This window comes from Teleopsis dalmanni, chromosome 1 (assembly GCF_002237135.1).
Source record: "Teleopsis dalmanni isolate 2A chromosome 1, ASM223713v2, whole genome shotgun sequence".
Classification (NCBI taxonomy): Eukaryota; Metazoa; Arthropoda; class Insecta; order Diptera; family Diopsidae; genus Teleopsis; species Teleopsis dalmanni.
In genome coordinates, this window is record NC_051846.1 from 32,288,706 (window position 1) to 32,307,616 (window position 18,911).

At 28.9% G+C, this 18,911-nt stretch overlaps 1 protein-coding gene across 2 annotated transcripts in view; it reads right to left on the reverse strand.

Annotated features, from left to right (window-relative positions):
- Positions 1-4,353: 4,353 nt before the first annotated feature.
- The window catches only part of LOC119672767 (LIM/homeobox protein Awh), a 75,866-nt gene continuing 61,308 nt past the window's right edge, over positions 4,354-18,911 (reverse strand). Inside the window, exons 3-6 of one of the 2 annotated variants that reach the window (XM_038083895.1) lie at positions 11,921-12,138; positions 7,159-7,380; positions 6,461-6,586; positions 4,354-4,982 (exon numbers count right to left, since the gene is read on the reverse strand). In XM_038083895.1, coding sequence (XP_037939823.1) covers positions 4,921-4,982; positions 6,461-6,586; positions 7,159-7,380; positions 11,921-12,138 — 628 coding nt within the window. In that variant the 3' untranslated portion in view covers positions 4,354-4,920. Of the gene's footprint in view, positions 4,983-6,460; positions 6,587-7,146; positions 7,381-11,920; positions 12,139-18,911 lie in introns of both variants that reach the window. The other variant, XM_038083894.1, reaches the window with a different exon arrangement.

Consider the following 18,911-nt stretch of genomic DNA (forward strand, 5'->3'; position numbering starts at 1 on the left):
TCTGAAATTGAAAATAGAGATCTTTAATTTTCATACTCATATAATAGAATAGTGATCAATCATTTTAGCTTTGTGAGTATTGGTAGTTGTAAGTGATATCTTATCAAAAAAAAAAAAGATAATATGAAGAACTGCAATGCTAGTTGCAATGTTTGATTAATGAGCAACAAGTAATTTATATGAAAATATTTTTTATTTGTATAAATTATCTTATAGATGTATTATATAGATTATTAAGTAAAATGTTGGAAGTATAGACACATCAAACACAAATATTTAGCACAGTTTCTTGTAAGGAACCAGTTAAGGCAAACTCTTTGTAAAAAAAAAAATAGCTGATAGATATCACTTGTACAAAATTCAAACTAAAATAATACTACGAAAAATACCAAAAACCCTTCAGGTATATTAAAAAATATGTATAGATTTTATATTCATAAAATGTTCATGGGTCAGTTGGCTAATGAACACTGATTTTGACCTTTAAATATGTCAGGATACGCGGTCAATCGTTGCTACTTGCAGTCTCCAAAAGAAGTTATTTAGAATAATTAAATATGTATAAGAAACAATTCCAAAACCACTGATGATAGATATTACTGAAAATACCCATAAATTCTCGAAACTTTAAAAAATAATTAAAAGTTTCATTTCTATTAGAAAGAATAGTTTATTTCAAGAATTAAATTTCTTTCGTCAAGACAAATGTTAAAAATCAATTTAATATTTAAAGTATAAGGAGCAAAGATTGGCAGAAAGCAATTGCTTCAACATGAAATATCAGTATAATGGATTTATTCAAACTTTCAAATTTTAAAGAAGCAAAACATAGAATATCTTCAAAATCCTTCTGTACACAATAGTTACTTTCCGGTTCATGCAAACAAGCAGACACAAGTCTATATTCTATAACATTTTATTATATTAACATAATTCAGTTCTTGAAGTCAACTAAAAATTCATGAATTAATGCTTTATATGCATTTATATAAACATAAACAAAAGTGCTGTTAAATAGCACAAAAGAGCTATATCTAAGTAAAGTTTTCTTTCGCCTTAGTAAAAATTTAATTGAAAATTATTATTTTAGCTGGCATACAATACAAAAAAATAAAAGTACGGTTTTTATTGCAAATGTACGAAAGCTTTATACACATTATGATATTAAAGAGTACCGACTCCAAATATAAGTTATCAGTGTATTATGTTTAAACATGATCACGGACAGACTTTGCTCAAAGTTTCCCGTATGTTTTATAACAATATAAATATATAAAATATCATTAGGAAATATAGTGCCTCAACAGGTATAGCACTATATTGATCACTATTCAATTGGACTACCCCTATTCACTTATATTTAAAAGTTTTAAACCATAATAAAAACCTCTTCCTATTCTTAAAACCATACAAAGCTTATTTGTGTCTATAAGCGTTTAATAATCAATCAAATGATAACTACAAACTTCGGAAATATTTACTAAAGTACTTTGATTGATGATGTCTGGTAGTAAAAGTAAAAGTGGGAGACACGAGGACAAGGCAATCAATCAAGTATTTTAAATATATACCATAAATCGTTATTTCAACTCACCTAAGTGTTGCCAATATAAAAAGTGTTGAACAGATAATATTAAAATTAAATAATATAATCTGTTTCGAAATCCTTATGCTCAAATGACAGGTCATTGAGATTTTATTTAAGGGTTATTTTATAGTACATATGGCAACTGTATATTTTACATGTAGTTTACAAGAATATTTCGATTAAATTTTAACTTTAATAAAATTATCACAAATATTTTCTATTTAAAATCTTTTAAATATAATCTATATAGTATTTCGATAGTAGCGTGCGGAACAAGGAGTATTAAACAGATGACTAAAGCGTAGTAGTCAAAGGATGTCAAAATTGTCAGATATGTATATAGTTAATTATGATAACATATCAATAAGTTGTTAGAAAAATATAAAGTGTACCTCTCTGGAATAATTTAATTTTATTTCCTAATATAGTTCCGTCCTAATAATTCAGATTTAATTCAATGAAATAAGATAGAAATATATACGATGTAAGATAATAGAAGTATATGTAAGATAAAATCGGTTGCCATAAAAAATTAAATTTTAGAATGAGACTTTGCCTGACTTTTCTTGTTCTAACAAAAGTCCTGCCAAATTTTATGCTGAATAAGACATCAGGACATCTCTTTGTCGACTGGCATAAGTACATGGATGTTACAGGCATAAGTACATGGCTGCGCATACTTCGAATGGGAAAGCTGACTTCGAAACATTTCCAAATTAAAAATCAGTCAAATACTTGCACTCATCAATGTATTTTATCCAAAATATCTCCAACATAACAACCAGCCAAAAATTTACATTCAATGATGTGTATGTTGGTATAAAATGTCCAACGCTTTCTCTAAAATGTGAAATCCAAATTGGTTCCTGGTTAATTATTAGAATTTCAACATCTTCCACTTCCACCTTCCTTTCTACTTTCTTCAATATTTAGACTTTTTTTAACCCGACAATATTATTGATCCCATTGATGTTCACTTAAAACAACTTAAGAGTAAACATTTAACTTAAAAACAAAGGTGAGTGTGACTGTTTACTATGACTATAATAAGTACATTTACAAAAAAAACTTTTCTTATTAGTCACAGACCTACATTAATATGTAAATTTATATGTAATGTAATATACGTATGTTATGTATACGTATGGTTGTTTTACTTACGACGATGGTGCTATATTCACCATTTGAAAACTTCAAACTTATCAAAATATTGTACTGGGACGTAAGCTAAAAGCTTCATGGTACATTAGAAATGAAGACATACCTACATAAAGACTTGAGAGTTGAGAGTGTGGAAAAGTATAACAAAGACAAAGTGCTGAAATTGTTCGATACTGTGGAAGCGAATACTAATTCAGAATTGCGCTCTCTCAAATCAAATACAATATATATTCCGTCAGAAAAATATACTTGGCTTCAAAGTATACTACAATAAATGTCAATTCTTTGGGTACCGAGACATAGTAGCGTATGCGGAAACGATTGCACTGACACCTAGCCAGAAAAAAAGCAGCCACACCTATGATGGGGTCGAAACCTTTTTGTAGACTAGGACATAGTACGCTCGTTTCTGTCATAAAAATATAGGACAACCAGAATGAAAAGGATTACTAGGATAATATACCAGGATTAAAACAATTCAAATCACTTATTGGTAACTATAACAATAAGAGATACCAGGATTGTATGAACTTAACAAAAGAAAAACTTAGAATCATCATAGGAATCCTAACAGGACACTATAATCTAAAATATCACAGTACAAGACTGAGTGTACTTACGGATGCAAACTGTAGATTCTGTGAAGAGAATGAGGATTCGACCACTTCTGTGCTGTTAGAATATCCTGCGGTAATGCACATATGGAATAGGGTCCTGGGATATATATATTCCTACGGAAAAGGCAATAAAACTCTGTAAAGTAGGTTCTATACTACTTTTTGTTGACGCAACAGGGCTTAGAGACTTAGAGACTCTAAACCCAGAAAGAGGCACAATAGACCAGACGTTCGCAGTGCCACATCCTCGAACAATAATAATAATACTTCTATAATATCATCTTAATAACTTATTTTCAGGACTTAACGGAACTCTTGTTACAGTGGATCATTTAAATGGTCAGAGATACTATTGAGTAATAGTGCTTTTAACATTTACTCGTGTCTCATAAAGCAAAGAAGACATGTCTTCATATTTTCAGAGCATTGTGTTCCCGAAGACCATATATTAAAAACTCATAATTTTTTGTTTAAAAATTTTTTTAATATTTTATTCTTCTCATTTTCATATAATTTCTGTTAGCTAATTTTTATTAATTTTAATAATTTTTTAAAATTTAATTTGGCAATTAATATATACAAATTTGTTTATATAAAGGAGCGTAAATACAAAATTTTTCTTTCTTTCTGCACGCAATCCTTTTAATTTTTGCTTTATTAGTGCAATTCATCCTTTTTTACAATTAAAAAACAATAGATAAACAATAACAACTTTTATATTTAAACACTAAAATTATAATAAATTGAGAAAAATATTTACAAAAGCAACAAAACTTCTTTATTGCGCCGATAGGGAAGGTAAGCCTTAAAATTACAAGGATCAAACTATAAGTATAAATAAATAATTTCCGCTTATCCTTTTTACAAGTTTTGTATATATATTTCGAGTTTGTTTGTTTTGCTTTAAGGAATAAAAATTTAATTAAATTATTTAATACAAAATTTTAAGAAAATTAAGGAATGCCAATTCAAGCTTAAACAATAACTTTTTACAAAATATAAGTAAAAATTTACAGATGCTTAAAGCATCGAGGATACACTTAAACTAGGACTTTTAACTAAATTACGTTTTACTAGTGTAGATTCTGTCTTAATAAATTTGCTAAGCCTAAGATTATAGTTTCTTGTACACTTTACAGTTATTAGCATTTAAAAACTATTTTTTTTAAATTAATTTTAAAAAGTTTGCATTTAGAATTTATATGATTGATCTAATTCCATTATCGCTTAATGATTTTGTCATGAAACATTTGTCCTTAATACTGCTGACATCTTTTCGCAAGATTTCATGTTCCAAAAAAAATCTTATTTAATGTAAATTTTTCTTGTTTTTTGTTTTTTTTTTTTTGTTAACAAATTTCATCTTTCATCTTCTCGTTCCAATAATTGAGCAAATAATTTTGACACAAAAGTGCTGAGCTTCATGTGACCTTGGACGTTTCTGTCTTAAAATGATTTGCAATTTTGACTAGGTTAGGACGTTTTCATTTTCATTGGGAAATCTCCTTTTTAATAGTTATGAGCGCTATTCTAGTGTAGGTTGGAGTGCTCTAGTCACACTTCACTTTGCATGCAGTGCACACTGGAGTCTTGCGATAACTCATCCATAGATGACTCTGCAATGAAATTGAAAAATAAATATGAATTAATGAAACTTCTTTCAAAAAACGGTTGCGATGAGAAGATAAAATAATTGTCTATACTTTTTTGGTGTCAAACTTTTACTTAAACAGGGCGCCCCAATAAACTACAACTTTTAAGAAGACCTTACTAAAAAGAACGTTGTACCAAGAGAAAAATATAGTAAAAAACAATTTTCCTAATCCATTCGAATTTTCCATATGGAAACATTTGAGTAGGCTAATAAAAGAATCGTCTTCCGCATAAATGTGAAACTACGTATTCTTTACTCGTCATGAAGAATAGCTTTCTTGATTTCCTCAACAAATTGTACGCTGCACGAATACGATCTAACGTTATTTTTAACCATCAAGAAGAAAAGCTTTCAATGTTCTTTAATGTTCTGATATTTTTTACTGACCTTAATCTGTAAATTCTCTCATAACAAAAGGTGTTAAGGTTTTATATATAGTGACCTCTACAGTAACCGTGGAGGTTACTGTGCACTCAAAAATGTATGAGGACTTTGCCTCTGAACGTGTAGTTTGTGAATGTTGATGAACGTTAAAATTTTTATAACCCTACGAATAGCTCACCACCCTAAATTACCTTCCCAAATTGTGCATACCGCACACAATACCAAAATTGATTGCAACTAAATCAAGCCACCCTGGTCAGTTCTAAACAATGGAAAAAACACAAGTTATTGAAAAAGCAGCACTTTATTGCAAAACAGTGACAATGTGTTGCAGAATTTGATATAATCATGGAATCATAGTTTTTAAAAGACGTTAGTGGCACAGCAACTAACGACAGTCTAAAAAGTAAAACTATTTGCCATCTCGCATATTTCTTGCGCGGGTCTTATTTAATCTATTTTATAATCTTTCTCTGACTAAATCAGAGAAGTAAAATATCTTCTGTATAGAATTCATAGCTGACTAAATTTCTTAAAAATCATAGTTTTAATTTTTAAAATATTTATTCAAAATTTTCCTACAAAAATTTGATGCGCAATTTTGTTTTTGCCAGCTAACAGCTACTGTTAGCTGGCAGTTCTCAATTGTTTTAATTCAAATTGTAAATTTTAATGTGATAACATTAGTTCCAATTTAGCCTAGCCACGACTCTCTATAAAACTTGGCTTTATGTGAGCAAACAAATATGGTTCTAAAAGTTTGAATTTTAACGTATATTTTTGGACCATATTGAGAAAAAAAACCTTGTCTCTGTAATAAAGGTATACTAAATTTTTGATATTAAAAAAACTTTTTATAATGAACACTGACTGAATGTGTAAGTGTGAATTGAAATAGTTTACTTCATAATTAATATTTTTAAATTACATTTAATCGAAAGATAAATATATTTCTGATTAAGGACATTTTTAATTTCTTCTTTTATTGACTCATATTGGGTATTTCTTTTCCAACAAATTTTCATACATTTTTCAACTTTAAGTACGATAGCTTACCATGTGTTGGATATAGTCCAGACTTATTTCCATTCAGTTGCATAGGATTTTGTCCATTATTCTGAAATGAGTATGTTAACTGCAGGTTAATATGGCGGGCAAATGAGCTTCCTTCGGGTTCACGCACTGTAATCAAAAACATGTAATAAAAAATTACAAATTATTTTTTTAATATAACTACTTTTATTCTTAAACTACAATTACATACACATGCAAGTATACTAGTACGAGTATTAAATGTTTTAAAGAAGTTTTAAAAAACTAAAAAAGCGTAACAGATTACAACTACTCATGCCTAATGTAATATTTATAAAATGAACAAAAATCCTCTACGGGTCTTATAGTAAGTAATTAAAGACTGATTAAAAATTTCTTAAACAAAACAAAAGAATAGCTTTCAGTGATTTCGTTAGCATGGTTGACTTGTTAGTATGAGTATGATGAGTATGATATTCGTCTTATACATTAATTTATCACATTTGTTACGGAAAGACATATATATGAGTTAACACATATCAATGGATTGGACTATATGCTATATAAATAATATTGTATGTATAAATACAGCATTCCACAAGCATGCAATTGCAACACTGCCGCATGCATTTCGTCATGCACAGCAACGCAGCTGCAGAGGATCATTCACATGCACATGCACTAATTCACTACTCTAATCCACTACTTACTTTTATTCTTACCAGCATGAATATGTTTTTTTTGACGTGCACGCGAATTCTGAAACCAGACTTGCGTCACACGTTTACTAAGACCTGTCACCGATGCTATCCGCTCCAAATCCTGACCATCCGGATTACTGTCGATCTGAAAGTTGGCTTGCAGCACTTGCAGTTGCTCCTCCGTGAATGTGGTGCGCACGCGTTTCGTTTTACTTTTGTGATAACCATCACCATCACAGCCATCTGAGTTGATAAGTGCAATAAAAAGAAAGAAACAACAAATTAAAAATATGCAATAATAATAATAAAAATAATAATAAGAGATATAATCGAAAAGGCTAAAAATATTGCAAAAATTGCTAAGCAGCAGCAACCAGTCCGAAGCATTCAAGGTTTTAAGTGTATTTTGACAGTAGCCCAAATTGAAAATGTCAAATAAAAATGTTTTCGACCAAAACAGAGAGTGGACACAGTGACATGTTAAACCCAAGCACCCAAGCACCCAATCGAATATAAATATGTCAACTAGATTTAAGATTGTTGGTGGTCGTTTAGAACAACTCAACTTTTGATTAAAAAAAAAAAACTAAAGGTCAGATTTTTAGGCTACTGTAATCGTTGGATACTAGTTTTTATATCACAGATTAAAAATAAAACAAGAAAATGAAACTATAGGTTATCTTTTTAGATTTCTACAATCTTTGGATACTAGCTTTTATGTCTCAGATTTAAAAAAAAAAAGAGAACAAATAACTATAGTTCACACTTTTAGTTTTCTTCAATCTTGAGATATGCACTTGCTTTCAAATTACAAAAACAACAAAGAAAATAAATTTAAAAAAAGCTATAGGTCACATTTAGACTTCTTCAATTGCTGGATACTAGTTTTTATAGGTATCACAGATTTGAAAAAAAAGTAAGTAAAATCTTTAAAAAAAAGAAAGTTATCTAAAAAGGTTACTTTTTAGATTTCTTCAATATTTGTACATTAGCCTTAATGGATCAGATTTTAAAAAAATGAACAACTATATAAATAAACAACTGAATAACTATAGGTCACACTTTTGTTTTCTTCAATCTTCGGATACTAACTTTCAAATTACAAAAACAACAACAAAAATAAGAAATTTGAAAAGAAAATATAGGTCACACTTTTAGACTTCTTTAATTGTTGGATACTACTGTTTATGTTACAATTAAAAAAAAAGCTATAGATCACACTTTTAGACTTCTTAAACTTTTAGATCATTTATGCGTTGGTTACTAGCTATCATATCTAAGATTTAAAAAAGAAAAAGGAACATAAAACTATAGATCAGATTTATTTAACCCTTGGATACTAGCGTTTTATATCTCAGATTTAAAAAAAAATGGAACAAAATACTATAGGTCAAAAAAAGCCTTAGATCACACTTTTAGATTTATTGAATCTTTGAATATTACTTTTTATGTCACAGATTAAAAAAAAATAAAAAAAAAATAGATCATATTTTTACATTTCTTCATCTTTGAAGACTAGCTTTCATATCTAAGATTCAAAAAAAAAAGAAAAAGGAACAAATAACTATAGGTCACACTTTTAGACTTCCTTAATTGTTGGATACTCTTTTTTATGCTACAGTTAAAAAAAAAGCTATAGGTCACACTTTTAGATTTATTTAATTGTTAGATACTAGCTTTCATATCTCAGATTTGAAAAAAAAGGAACAATAAACTATAGGTCAGATTTATTTAATCGTTGAATACTAGCTTTAGTATCTAAGATTTAAAAAAAAGGAACAAAAAATTATGGGTCACACTTTCAAATTTCTTCAATCTTTGGATACTATCTTTCATATCTAGCTTTCATATCACACTTTTAGACTTCTTTAATTGTTGGATACTAGCTTTCATATCTCAGATTAAAATATATCTCAAAATAAAATATCTCAAATAAATACCTATATCTTATATCTCAATATAAAAAACACAATAGATCATATATTTACATTTCTTCAATCTTTGAAGACTAGCTTTCAAATTACAGATAGATATTACTTTTCTTTTTTTTTAGAAAACGTAATATGTTAAAAAGTATCTAACTTTTTGCTTGTATTTTGCTAAACACAGTTTGTGCTACATTTAAATTTTTTTGTGACAAAAATGCCACAAACTGAAAGCCATGACAAAAAGCTTTTGAAAGGCATGCAGACTCCAGACCCAAGTGATTTAAGGCTTAAAAGCGAAACAACTCAAAATATTGTACAAATATTCCTACACAATACCAACAACAACAACAACAACAAATACAATAGCAACAACATGAATTTACTCGATGTTAGTCTTTGCTGTCGTACTTGTCAGTTTTGTTGTTGTTGTTGTTGTTGTTGTTGTTGTTGTTGACTTTTGGTTTTTGTGCGGGTTTTTGTTTAGAGTTTCCAAAGGCACGATTCTTGCCAAATGGCGTTTGTGTTACGCATTCGCTGTTCTTTTACACTTCAAATGTGACACGATTTTTGTCAGTTACTGACGTCGCGACGTCAACTATTCGAACGTGGCAAAACTGATGTTGTTGTTGTTGTTGTTGTTAGTACGTGCCGCGACATTCACACGTAATTCATCATTGCTACCGTGCGGCATCATAAATTCGCTAGTGTCGTAAAAAAAGCATAGAATTGAGTAATCGGTAAAAGCAAATACTTAACATTTTGGAATATAGAAAGAAGTTTCTTTTGCATCCCAAACACTATGGGATATAAATTCCCAAAGAAATCACCGAAGAGACGAAGCTCTTATATTTTGAATCATCTGAACACATATTCTCTAAATAGTCAAAACTGAGCAACTGCAAATTTATTTAACTAAAGAACAAACTAGTTATTAGTGAAAGATTAGTTCAGATTATTTTTGTTGAGTCTTTTCCGAGTTAGTGCATCTGGGCACTTTTACTTTATGATGGCTGGGGGGTTTCTGCAGACTCCCACCCATCTCACTGACTAATTTGAGTATTCCTCATAATCTTCGTGATTATTTAATGATTGATCTAAGATCTGCGTACCGCCTCCTGCGTTTAGTGATTACTCTAAGGTTAGATAGTGCTAATTAGAATATTATGTCGCATATATTACAATGGTTAGTACTATATCTGTGTCGCAGTGTAATAATACATGTATTTGACCGCTTCGAAGTGTGGAAGAAATGAAAAGAAACCACGGTTTTGATTGATCATAGAAACTCTAAAACAACTTATTTGGGTTTAACATACGAATTTGTATATAATATAAAAACGGCGATGAATAGTAATATCAAAAATTAAGAAAACAATCCGTATTCTTTGGAGAGCCTTTATACTATAGTAAATTGTATACTACATCTGAATTTTATGTTTAAATCATTTATATTATTCTTTCAATATTATTCTTTATGAACTATACCAACTCTACAATGACCATAATGTAAAAAGCCTAAGTAAACCTAAGTTATGCTGGATTTATTGTTTAAACAGATGAAAATAACTTATATAAAGGAATATTAAAAGCTTGACCTTGTGACAGACGTACTCGAAAAACTCTGCGGTGAATCGACCTTAAAGAAAGATTGGAGCATCAAATCGCACAATAATAACCAGGAAATATAATCAGTAGAAATAAAAAATCTGAGGCCTGTAGAAAGCACAGATTTTGATTTCTTTTTTTTTTAATACTAAATATGTAAGTACGTAAACTAAATGAGGCAATAAGATTAATTTCAATTGGTTTTAAGGTTTATTGATTACTCTTTTTTTTTTTGGTTATTTTGATAAGAAAGTTAGCCCGACAATGAGATTTAAAATTGATATAGCAAAACACGAATTTCTTGAACTTGGATCTGCATAGTTTAGAAGAAGTATAGAAAAGTAAGTATAGAGTCTCTAATTATAACACAAGGTAAAAGACTACAATTTTATATAAAATTACTAATAACTTTGATTCACAATTATCAGTTACATTTTAATGCGATTTCACAACAAGTAACTCAATGGAATAGGCTTAGTCTCAAGTCAATCTCTGAATGATTTTTATACATAATTTTTAGTTAAATTTTAAAATATTTTTATGACTTATACTTTATTCACAAGAGAGTTTTTTTTGAATAACAATTGTCAAAATTTATTAAAATGATATCTGATATAAAAAAGGAAAAATGTTTTTATATGCCTTAGTGTTATTGTGCACTTTTACTCTTTTGTGGCTGGGGGATTTATCCCTGCTCCACACTATGCTTTAACTATACTGAAATTCATATCCTTTATTTATCGAGTAACTAATTGACGGATGTCAAAAATTATAAAAATCACATCTGATATTAGAAATCAAAAACAACTATTCATAAGACTAATATTGCATTTACAAGTGAACTTTGTTTCTGATTATTTGGAGACTTGTTCCTGATTTCGATAGCAAATGAAGTCGAAATTGGGAATAAGTAGAAATGACAGTTTTTATTAAAAATAAAACTCTCGTGTGAATACAATATTAAATAGCAATTATTTCCTTTTGGTTACTCGTTACATTTTGACTCTAATCAGAACCTTTCATTCATTCATAGCAAGGCAAATGGAGCTTTCAAATTGTTAACATGTGTTTTGGTCTTGTTACTTTCATGTCATGCATTCACTACAGTTCCGCTATGTACCTTGTTTTTACTTGTATCTTTGTATCTACAACCACTTACTTTTTGTTCTTAAATATACATAAAAACATATATATATATATATATGTATGTATGTATGTATGTATAAATGTTGATATTGCAAATAACTTACCGTCACTTGATGTGGTGCCACCTTCAACAGTTTCCAAATAATGTGCCTTGCACAAGACCCTGTCATCCATGAGTGCAAATTGTTCGCCGGTGGAAAGTTGACGCCCGCATTGATCGCATGCAAAACAAGCCAAATGAAATACTAAATCACGTGCACGTCTCACCCAATCGGAGGCGGAAATACCACGACAGCATTTGGAGCATTTAGCGCCAAAATTTCTATAAAAAAATCACAAAAAATATTTTTTAAAAAAAATTTAAAAAATAAAAGCAAAACTTTATTATTTTATTTTTGTTATATATTTAATGAAAGAAGTGTGTTAAAATAAATGTAACGGTGGAGTTGAAAATTAATTGAGTTGCAACAGCAACAACAACAAAAACAACAACAACAACGAGAACGAATCATGTTGCTGCATTTTAATTCGAGTGGAAATTACAAGGCAAAAAAGTATATAAAGATGAAAAGCTTAAATAAACGTAAAACGTCGCCGGAAGTGGTCTGTGTGTCATGTCTGCTGCTTTGGTCTCGCAATGCATGACACTTTTTCAAATATAAAAACGTTGCATGAATTGCTTACGACAATTTAACTAACAAGGCACAAAAATATGTTTGCGTACACACGTATAACTTGCTGGTGTGTATGCGTGTATGCGCAGGTAGTCAGTCGCATTTATGCTTGCAAGATACTATTACTTGTTTTATTTGTTATTTGAAGCTTATTTCGTTTATTTAATTTTTTTTTTTTTATTATTATTATTATTTTATTATCTTTTCTAATACTTAAAATTCTTAACTTGAAAAATAAATATTTTTACAGCATCAGTCAAGTCAACTGCAAGTCAACAACAACTTGGCTATTTCATTGTTGCTTTCAATACATAAATTCAAGTGTTTATGTTTGCGTTTATTTAAGTCTGTTGGGACAACGGGGACACCTCATAAATGTACAAACTCATGACAATCTTCGATTGAATCGATTTGAAACGAAATCATATGAAAACAACATGGACAACTCTTGGACAACATGGAAAGTAAAGTAACCAGTGTACAAGTTATTTTATTTTAAATTTTTTTTTTTTTTGCTTTTTTTCATTTTGTCATTTTGTCATTTCAATTTTATTATTTTTCTTTATTGAATTTCTTAATTTGTGATTTTCGATTCACAATTTTCCTTACTGCATATTTGACTTTTTATTGACTTGAGCGAGCGTTGCCATATGAAAAGTTTTGTGCCTCGTAGCACTTTGTTTATGTTACGGATTAAATTGTTGAATTTAATGCGAGATGAAATCGAAGAAATGTTACAATTACAACAATTTTTCATTTCATTTTATCAACGAAATAAAAAAAATTAAAATGACAAATTTTTTTTTTTTATTTTTTAACAATTTTAATAAAGTGTTAAAAGTGTGGGAATAATTTTAGTTGACACCTGAATACACATTGAGCGTCACTTCACATCACATCACATAACAAGCAGTGCATATTGGTTAACCCGTACGATTTGTATCTGTAAAGTGAAATGCTCCCATCTTTCTGGCTCTGAAGAAGCATAACAGAATTACTTCATACAATTTAATTGAAATGCAATACGTTTCTGTTGTGTTTGTAGAAAAGCTTATGAAATTCCCAAGTGGTTCACTAAATTAAATACCATTCCATGCGGGTATGTAACGCAACAAATAATGTCAGTTACATACTACATATATGAAATGAAAGACCGTCTTAAAGCATTAAAGATACATACTATTTACTAAAATGATTATTTCTTTATATTTTCAATTATAATTATGCACTGATATTTGCATTTATAATAGATACGAACATCAATATCTGGAAGTGCTTTATTTATGGAATATTAGAAATATTATATATGGATCCTTTTTAAAATTATTTACTAAAAGAAAAATTTTTTTGTTTTGAGGAACAAAATAATTTTTTTGTTGTAGTTCAGTACTTTTTGGAAACCTCTATTTTTACTAAAAATTCAATTTACTATCTTTACAATGCAACAAATTGTAGATATCTATTATTAACAGAGCCTGAGATATGACCATTTAAAAATAGGCCTAAAATGCATATTTTCCATATTTGTAATTTCTAAAAAAAAAATTTGAAATTTATTCCCGAGACTACCTCGGTCTCAGGGGTAGTCTCGAGACCAGGAACTCATAAAAAAAAATTCAGTCAAATCGTAAGTTATAAGGTTAAAAACCATTGCATTTATAAGAGAATGACCCATATATCCTTAATTTTCGTATAATAAATTGGTATATGCTACTGGAATCACTGGATTACAACAATATACATTACACACACTGACTTACTTTAAGTTAAACGACTAAAATAATAATAAAATTGAAAAATATTTTCATCTTTTTAAAATAATTGAATCATAAGAAAGAGATTATGAATCAACTGTCCTGCTGAAAGCAAATAGTTATATTGCAAGTCATTATTTATCTCACAATATTTCAATTTTCATTTCAGTAAAATATATAATATATAATTAAATAATATAATATATACATATTTGTATACATAACTTTACAAATGAACACTCAAAAAAATATGTTCTATATGCTCAATATAAGAAGCAACATCTGGTACGGTTGAACCAACACAATGCGTCGAGAAAAAATATTTTGACCTGTGATTTAATTAAAATCTGGTTAAATCAATCAAATTATTTTTCTGTGTATAAATATACGTATATACCTTATTTAGGTTAGGTTAGGGTATGTCGATAATGCTAAGGATCCACGAAGACTTTTTAGCCGATTATGTTACTGTAAGAGAAACTAAGCGGTTTAAAAACTACCTTTAACTTTTAGCAAAGTTTACCTAAAATGCTTCTTAGAGAAAAGTCCTGCAATTTGCTAAGATTCTCCAAAAAGCAAGTCCTCACAATAATAAACCGGAGCTCAGTATGAACTAAGCAGTAATTAAACAGATGTGAGGTACTTTCATTGTTCTCTTCCCAACTACAACAGGAATAATTAAACGAAACATTTTCTATCTTCTAGTATAATATAGACTGGTATCTTTGTGGGCATCTCAATTTTTTTCATTTAATCCAAATAAATTTCATTTAAACAAACACACTCCTATGATATATAAAACAACATTACTGTTGTTGCAAATATGTTATTCTTATTTTGCTTGGTGTTCCAGAAACCTACTGTCGAAATTCTAGATGAGGCATGAATAAAAATAATTAGCTTAGGGAATTAAAAATTGAAGATAATATCATATTTATTATCTATAATATCTATTTATTAAAAATTTATCATTTATATATTTAAAATCAAAATCTATCCTACTACAATTCGCAACCATTTTACGTATAGAAAAATGCACTTGCGTTTTAAGGAGACAATTTTGTGAAGATAGATTCCGTTACTTTATATCATGATATCCTGAGTGACGACCATTCACCATAATTTTTTATCGCACACATGATCGTATTGACTTAGGAGAGAGACTACATTAAATAAAATACATGGGTAGTACTAAAAAAAATATTTTTCTTATTTATAAAAGAATTGCTTATTTTAGGACGTACTTTGTGAAGCAAATGAAATTTCATCCTAGAAACAACATCATCCTAGAAACAATTTCAATTATAAAACCCACAGACTTATATTTGATCTGAGGTCAATTATTGCTTATTCTGATGAAGTGATAAACAATAATCTAGTCAAGGCGCAAAGAGAGGTTTTGAAGAAACCTCGTAGTTAATAGAGAGTAAAAGTGCTCAGGTGCACTGACTCAACTAGCCTCAACATAATAATATATTTGAATCGTATGGTATTTTAAACTTCCACAAAATCAATTTATTTATTTATTTTTTTTTTTTTTGGTACAAATCAACGATATATATCACATATAAAACTACTTGGCCATGAGATTTTGCAATATTTTATGTTAAAATATTTAATCTGAATAATTCGATTTATTGCGTGCTACGAAATATTGATTTATCAGTTGTGTATTTTTAATTTTTAGATAAAAATGCAATAAGAGGGTGTGCTTTAATATTCAATTGGTTGATACTTGAATCTTGCCAAACTAGATAAATCTAATTGATATGTACAAAAATTAATACAAAAATTATTATTTATATTAATTTGGTTTTAATAATATAATAGTATTTATATGGTATTCGATCATTAATAATATTTTTAATGCAACATAAATAAATATGAGATTAAACTTGTTAATTTTATGTTCCTTAAAAATTAAAACCAAATGGGAAATAAAAAAGTGTCATTCAACTAAACAAAACTGTAGGTTGGGCTTAGTGTAATATATTAAAGATATGACATCGTTTTTGGTTATAATGCTTTGAAATATATTTGTTTATAACTAAACGCATATATACATACAGCCCAGGGCAGTAACAGTGCTGTTTAGCGTGGGTACCTGCCATTAAGGGTTCAGACCACGACGCTTTACAAACACATGTATTAAGATAATGCGCCGATAAACGCCCCATTGGAAATTCTAATGAATTTCCGCCGGCACCAATAAAGTTATGTATAGCTCAGGTAAAATGCTATTTTGACATTTTATTTTTTAACTGAATACACTCAGATGTTTATTTCGATCGGTCATTCAGTCTTTTTTTACAAACCATTTAAAGCTGACGAACATCGAAGTTCTTTGATTTAAAAGGTTATTAACAGCATAAATTTATACAAAAATGGTAAATTTACAAAAGAATCTGTTCCCTTATTTCCATCCATGCATCGATGGGTCTTAGAGTTTAAACGTGGGCGTACAATCATTGAAGATGAACCACGGTATAGACGTTCAACAGCACTAAGAATTATTGAGAAAGTCTACGTTATTGCTCGTAAAGATCCAAGTTTGTCTTAGAGGTTGTATGGAAGTGAATGTCAATGAAATGGGCAGGCATTCCACGGATAGTTGTCATTCCAAAACAATTATTAAGTAATAATAAATATATTAATGTACTAAAAATATAAGTTTAATAATAGTGATTTACATTCAGGATCTGTAATGTAATAAGTAAATTAAGTATTGAACTCATTTCTTAAGCATCACGTGAATGCAATAAACCTTTTCCAATAGGTTCATTCTGACATCATATTCCAATTACCTCATCTAGTCATTCGCCTATATTTTCTGCAGAATCCTAAAAAAACGTTGTCATTGTTAATTTGTATTTAATTAACAATTTCACTATATTAGCAAACAGATGTTGTAAACTGATTGCCAGACGGCGCCAAAAATTAATATGGAACCGCTAACAATGGAGAATTTCTTTGCTATCTCAATTATATCGTTTTAAATTAGAAATTGCTTAAAGTTTTATAAATTGAATTTAGGCTATGACCAAAGACATAACCTGTTAACATCGACATATATATGTTAGAATTGATACCAACTTCTAATATACATTAATAAAATTTGTTTTTTTCTTTTTTAATTTTATTCGACTATGGCAGTATAAGAAATACTAAGATGAATTTACAGTCTAGTATGTAAGAGGGGTGGAAGTTATTGGAATTAATGAATACCAGTAAACATAGCAGTCTAATTCTGTGTATTATATTCTGTGTAAATTATATATTAATATAAAGCTATGAGTAATTTAAATTCAACGTTAGCAAACTTAATACTTGTAGACACGGCACAACTCCGTCGGTAAGGAAGATTTGGTTTTTTCTACAGATTTTGGAAAGCAATTGAAAAACAGAAAAAGTTATGCTGGAACAATTTGTTAGAACTATCGCAATTAAAATTACTTATAAAAACTTTCCGCTTAAATCGACTTAATGGTATTCCGCAATTATTATAAATAAAAACAACTCATGGGAATTATTAGATTTTTCATCTGTATCGATTTAAGGAATTATTGAAATTAAATAAAAAGAATTTATAAGAGTTTTAACAGGTTTCTATAGACTAACCTCTCACCTCTCATAACTGGAGATTTGTTTTTATGCTACTTGTATGTTATTGAGGTAGGATTATGATATCGCAAAATATGTGCTAATATCTTATTCTACACTCATGAGCAAATGACGAATATATTTAGGTGTTTGTCATATATTGGATCAAAAAATAAAACTTAGTAAAGTAGGTACGTTAGTTTAATGTTTTTTAGAAAATTGTTTTCAGTGAAATACTCTAAATCTATGGAGAGGATACAATAATTCCTTAGGTCACAGTACGAGTTACCTTTCAATAATAACAATTTAGCTTAGGTTGAATTTAAGAATAAAATCTTGATATATTCCATATAAACTCCTTAAGCGTCCATTACTTTAGAATTTTTGAAAGGGAATATTCAAAATTTTAGTTTCTCTTAACAGAATTAGTCTCTTTCTCTATTAAAAAAAAAGAATTATGATAAATTGTAGTCAGATTTCTTGCAAAAGCTAAAGATCTACACTCTAAGTGAAAGCTTTATAGTTTTTCTCTTTTCAGTTAAAAGCGGACTCAAAGGAATAAAAAGAATTAAGAAAAAATGTTGCTAGCTTCTTTGCTAATGCTGGACATCTGCAGTAATTCAGTTTTCTGAATTTTATTTTTTTCTTAACAAAGAACTAAAACGAAAACAAAAAAATTATGATGGATTGTAGACAGCTTTCTTATTAAGGCTGGCATCTACACTATAGTGAAAGCTTGATAATTCTTTTTTCTTTTAGCACAGGATTCAGGGAAAGAGAAGAGATAGCAAATGAAGAGAAGATAAGAAAAGTAAATAAAATAAAATAAAATAAAAGAAAAGAAAAGAAAAGAAAAGAAAACAAAAGGAAAGAAAAAAGAGAAAAGAAAAGAAAAGAAAAGAGAAGAGAAGAGAAGAGAAGAGAAGAGAAGAGAAGAGAAGAGAAGAGAAGAGAAGAGAAGAGAAGAGAAGAGAAGACAAGGGAAAAGAAGATAAAAGAAACACTGATTTCAATCAAATTTAGTGATAGAACCTCTCTTTCTTAACTGAGGACTTAAAGGAGGAGAA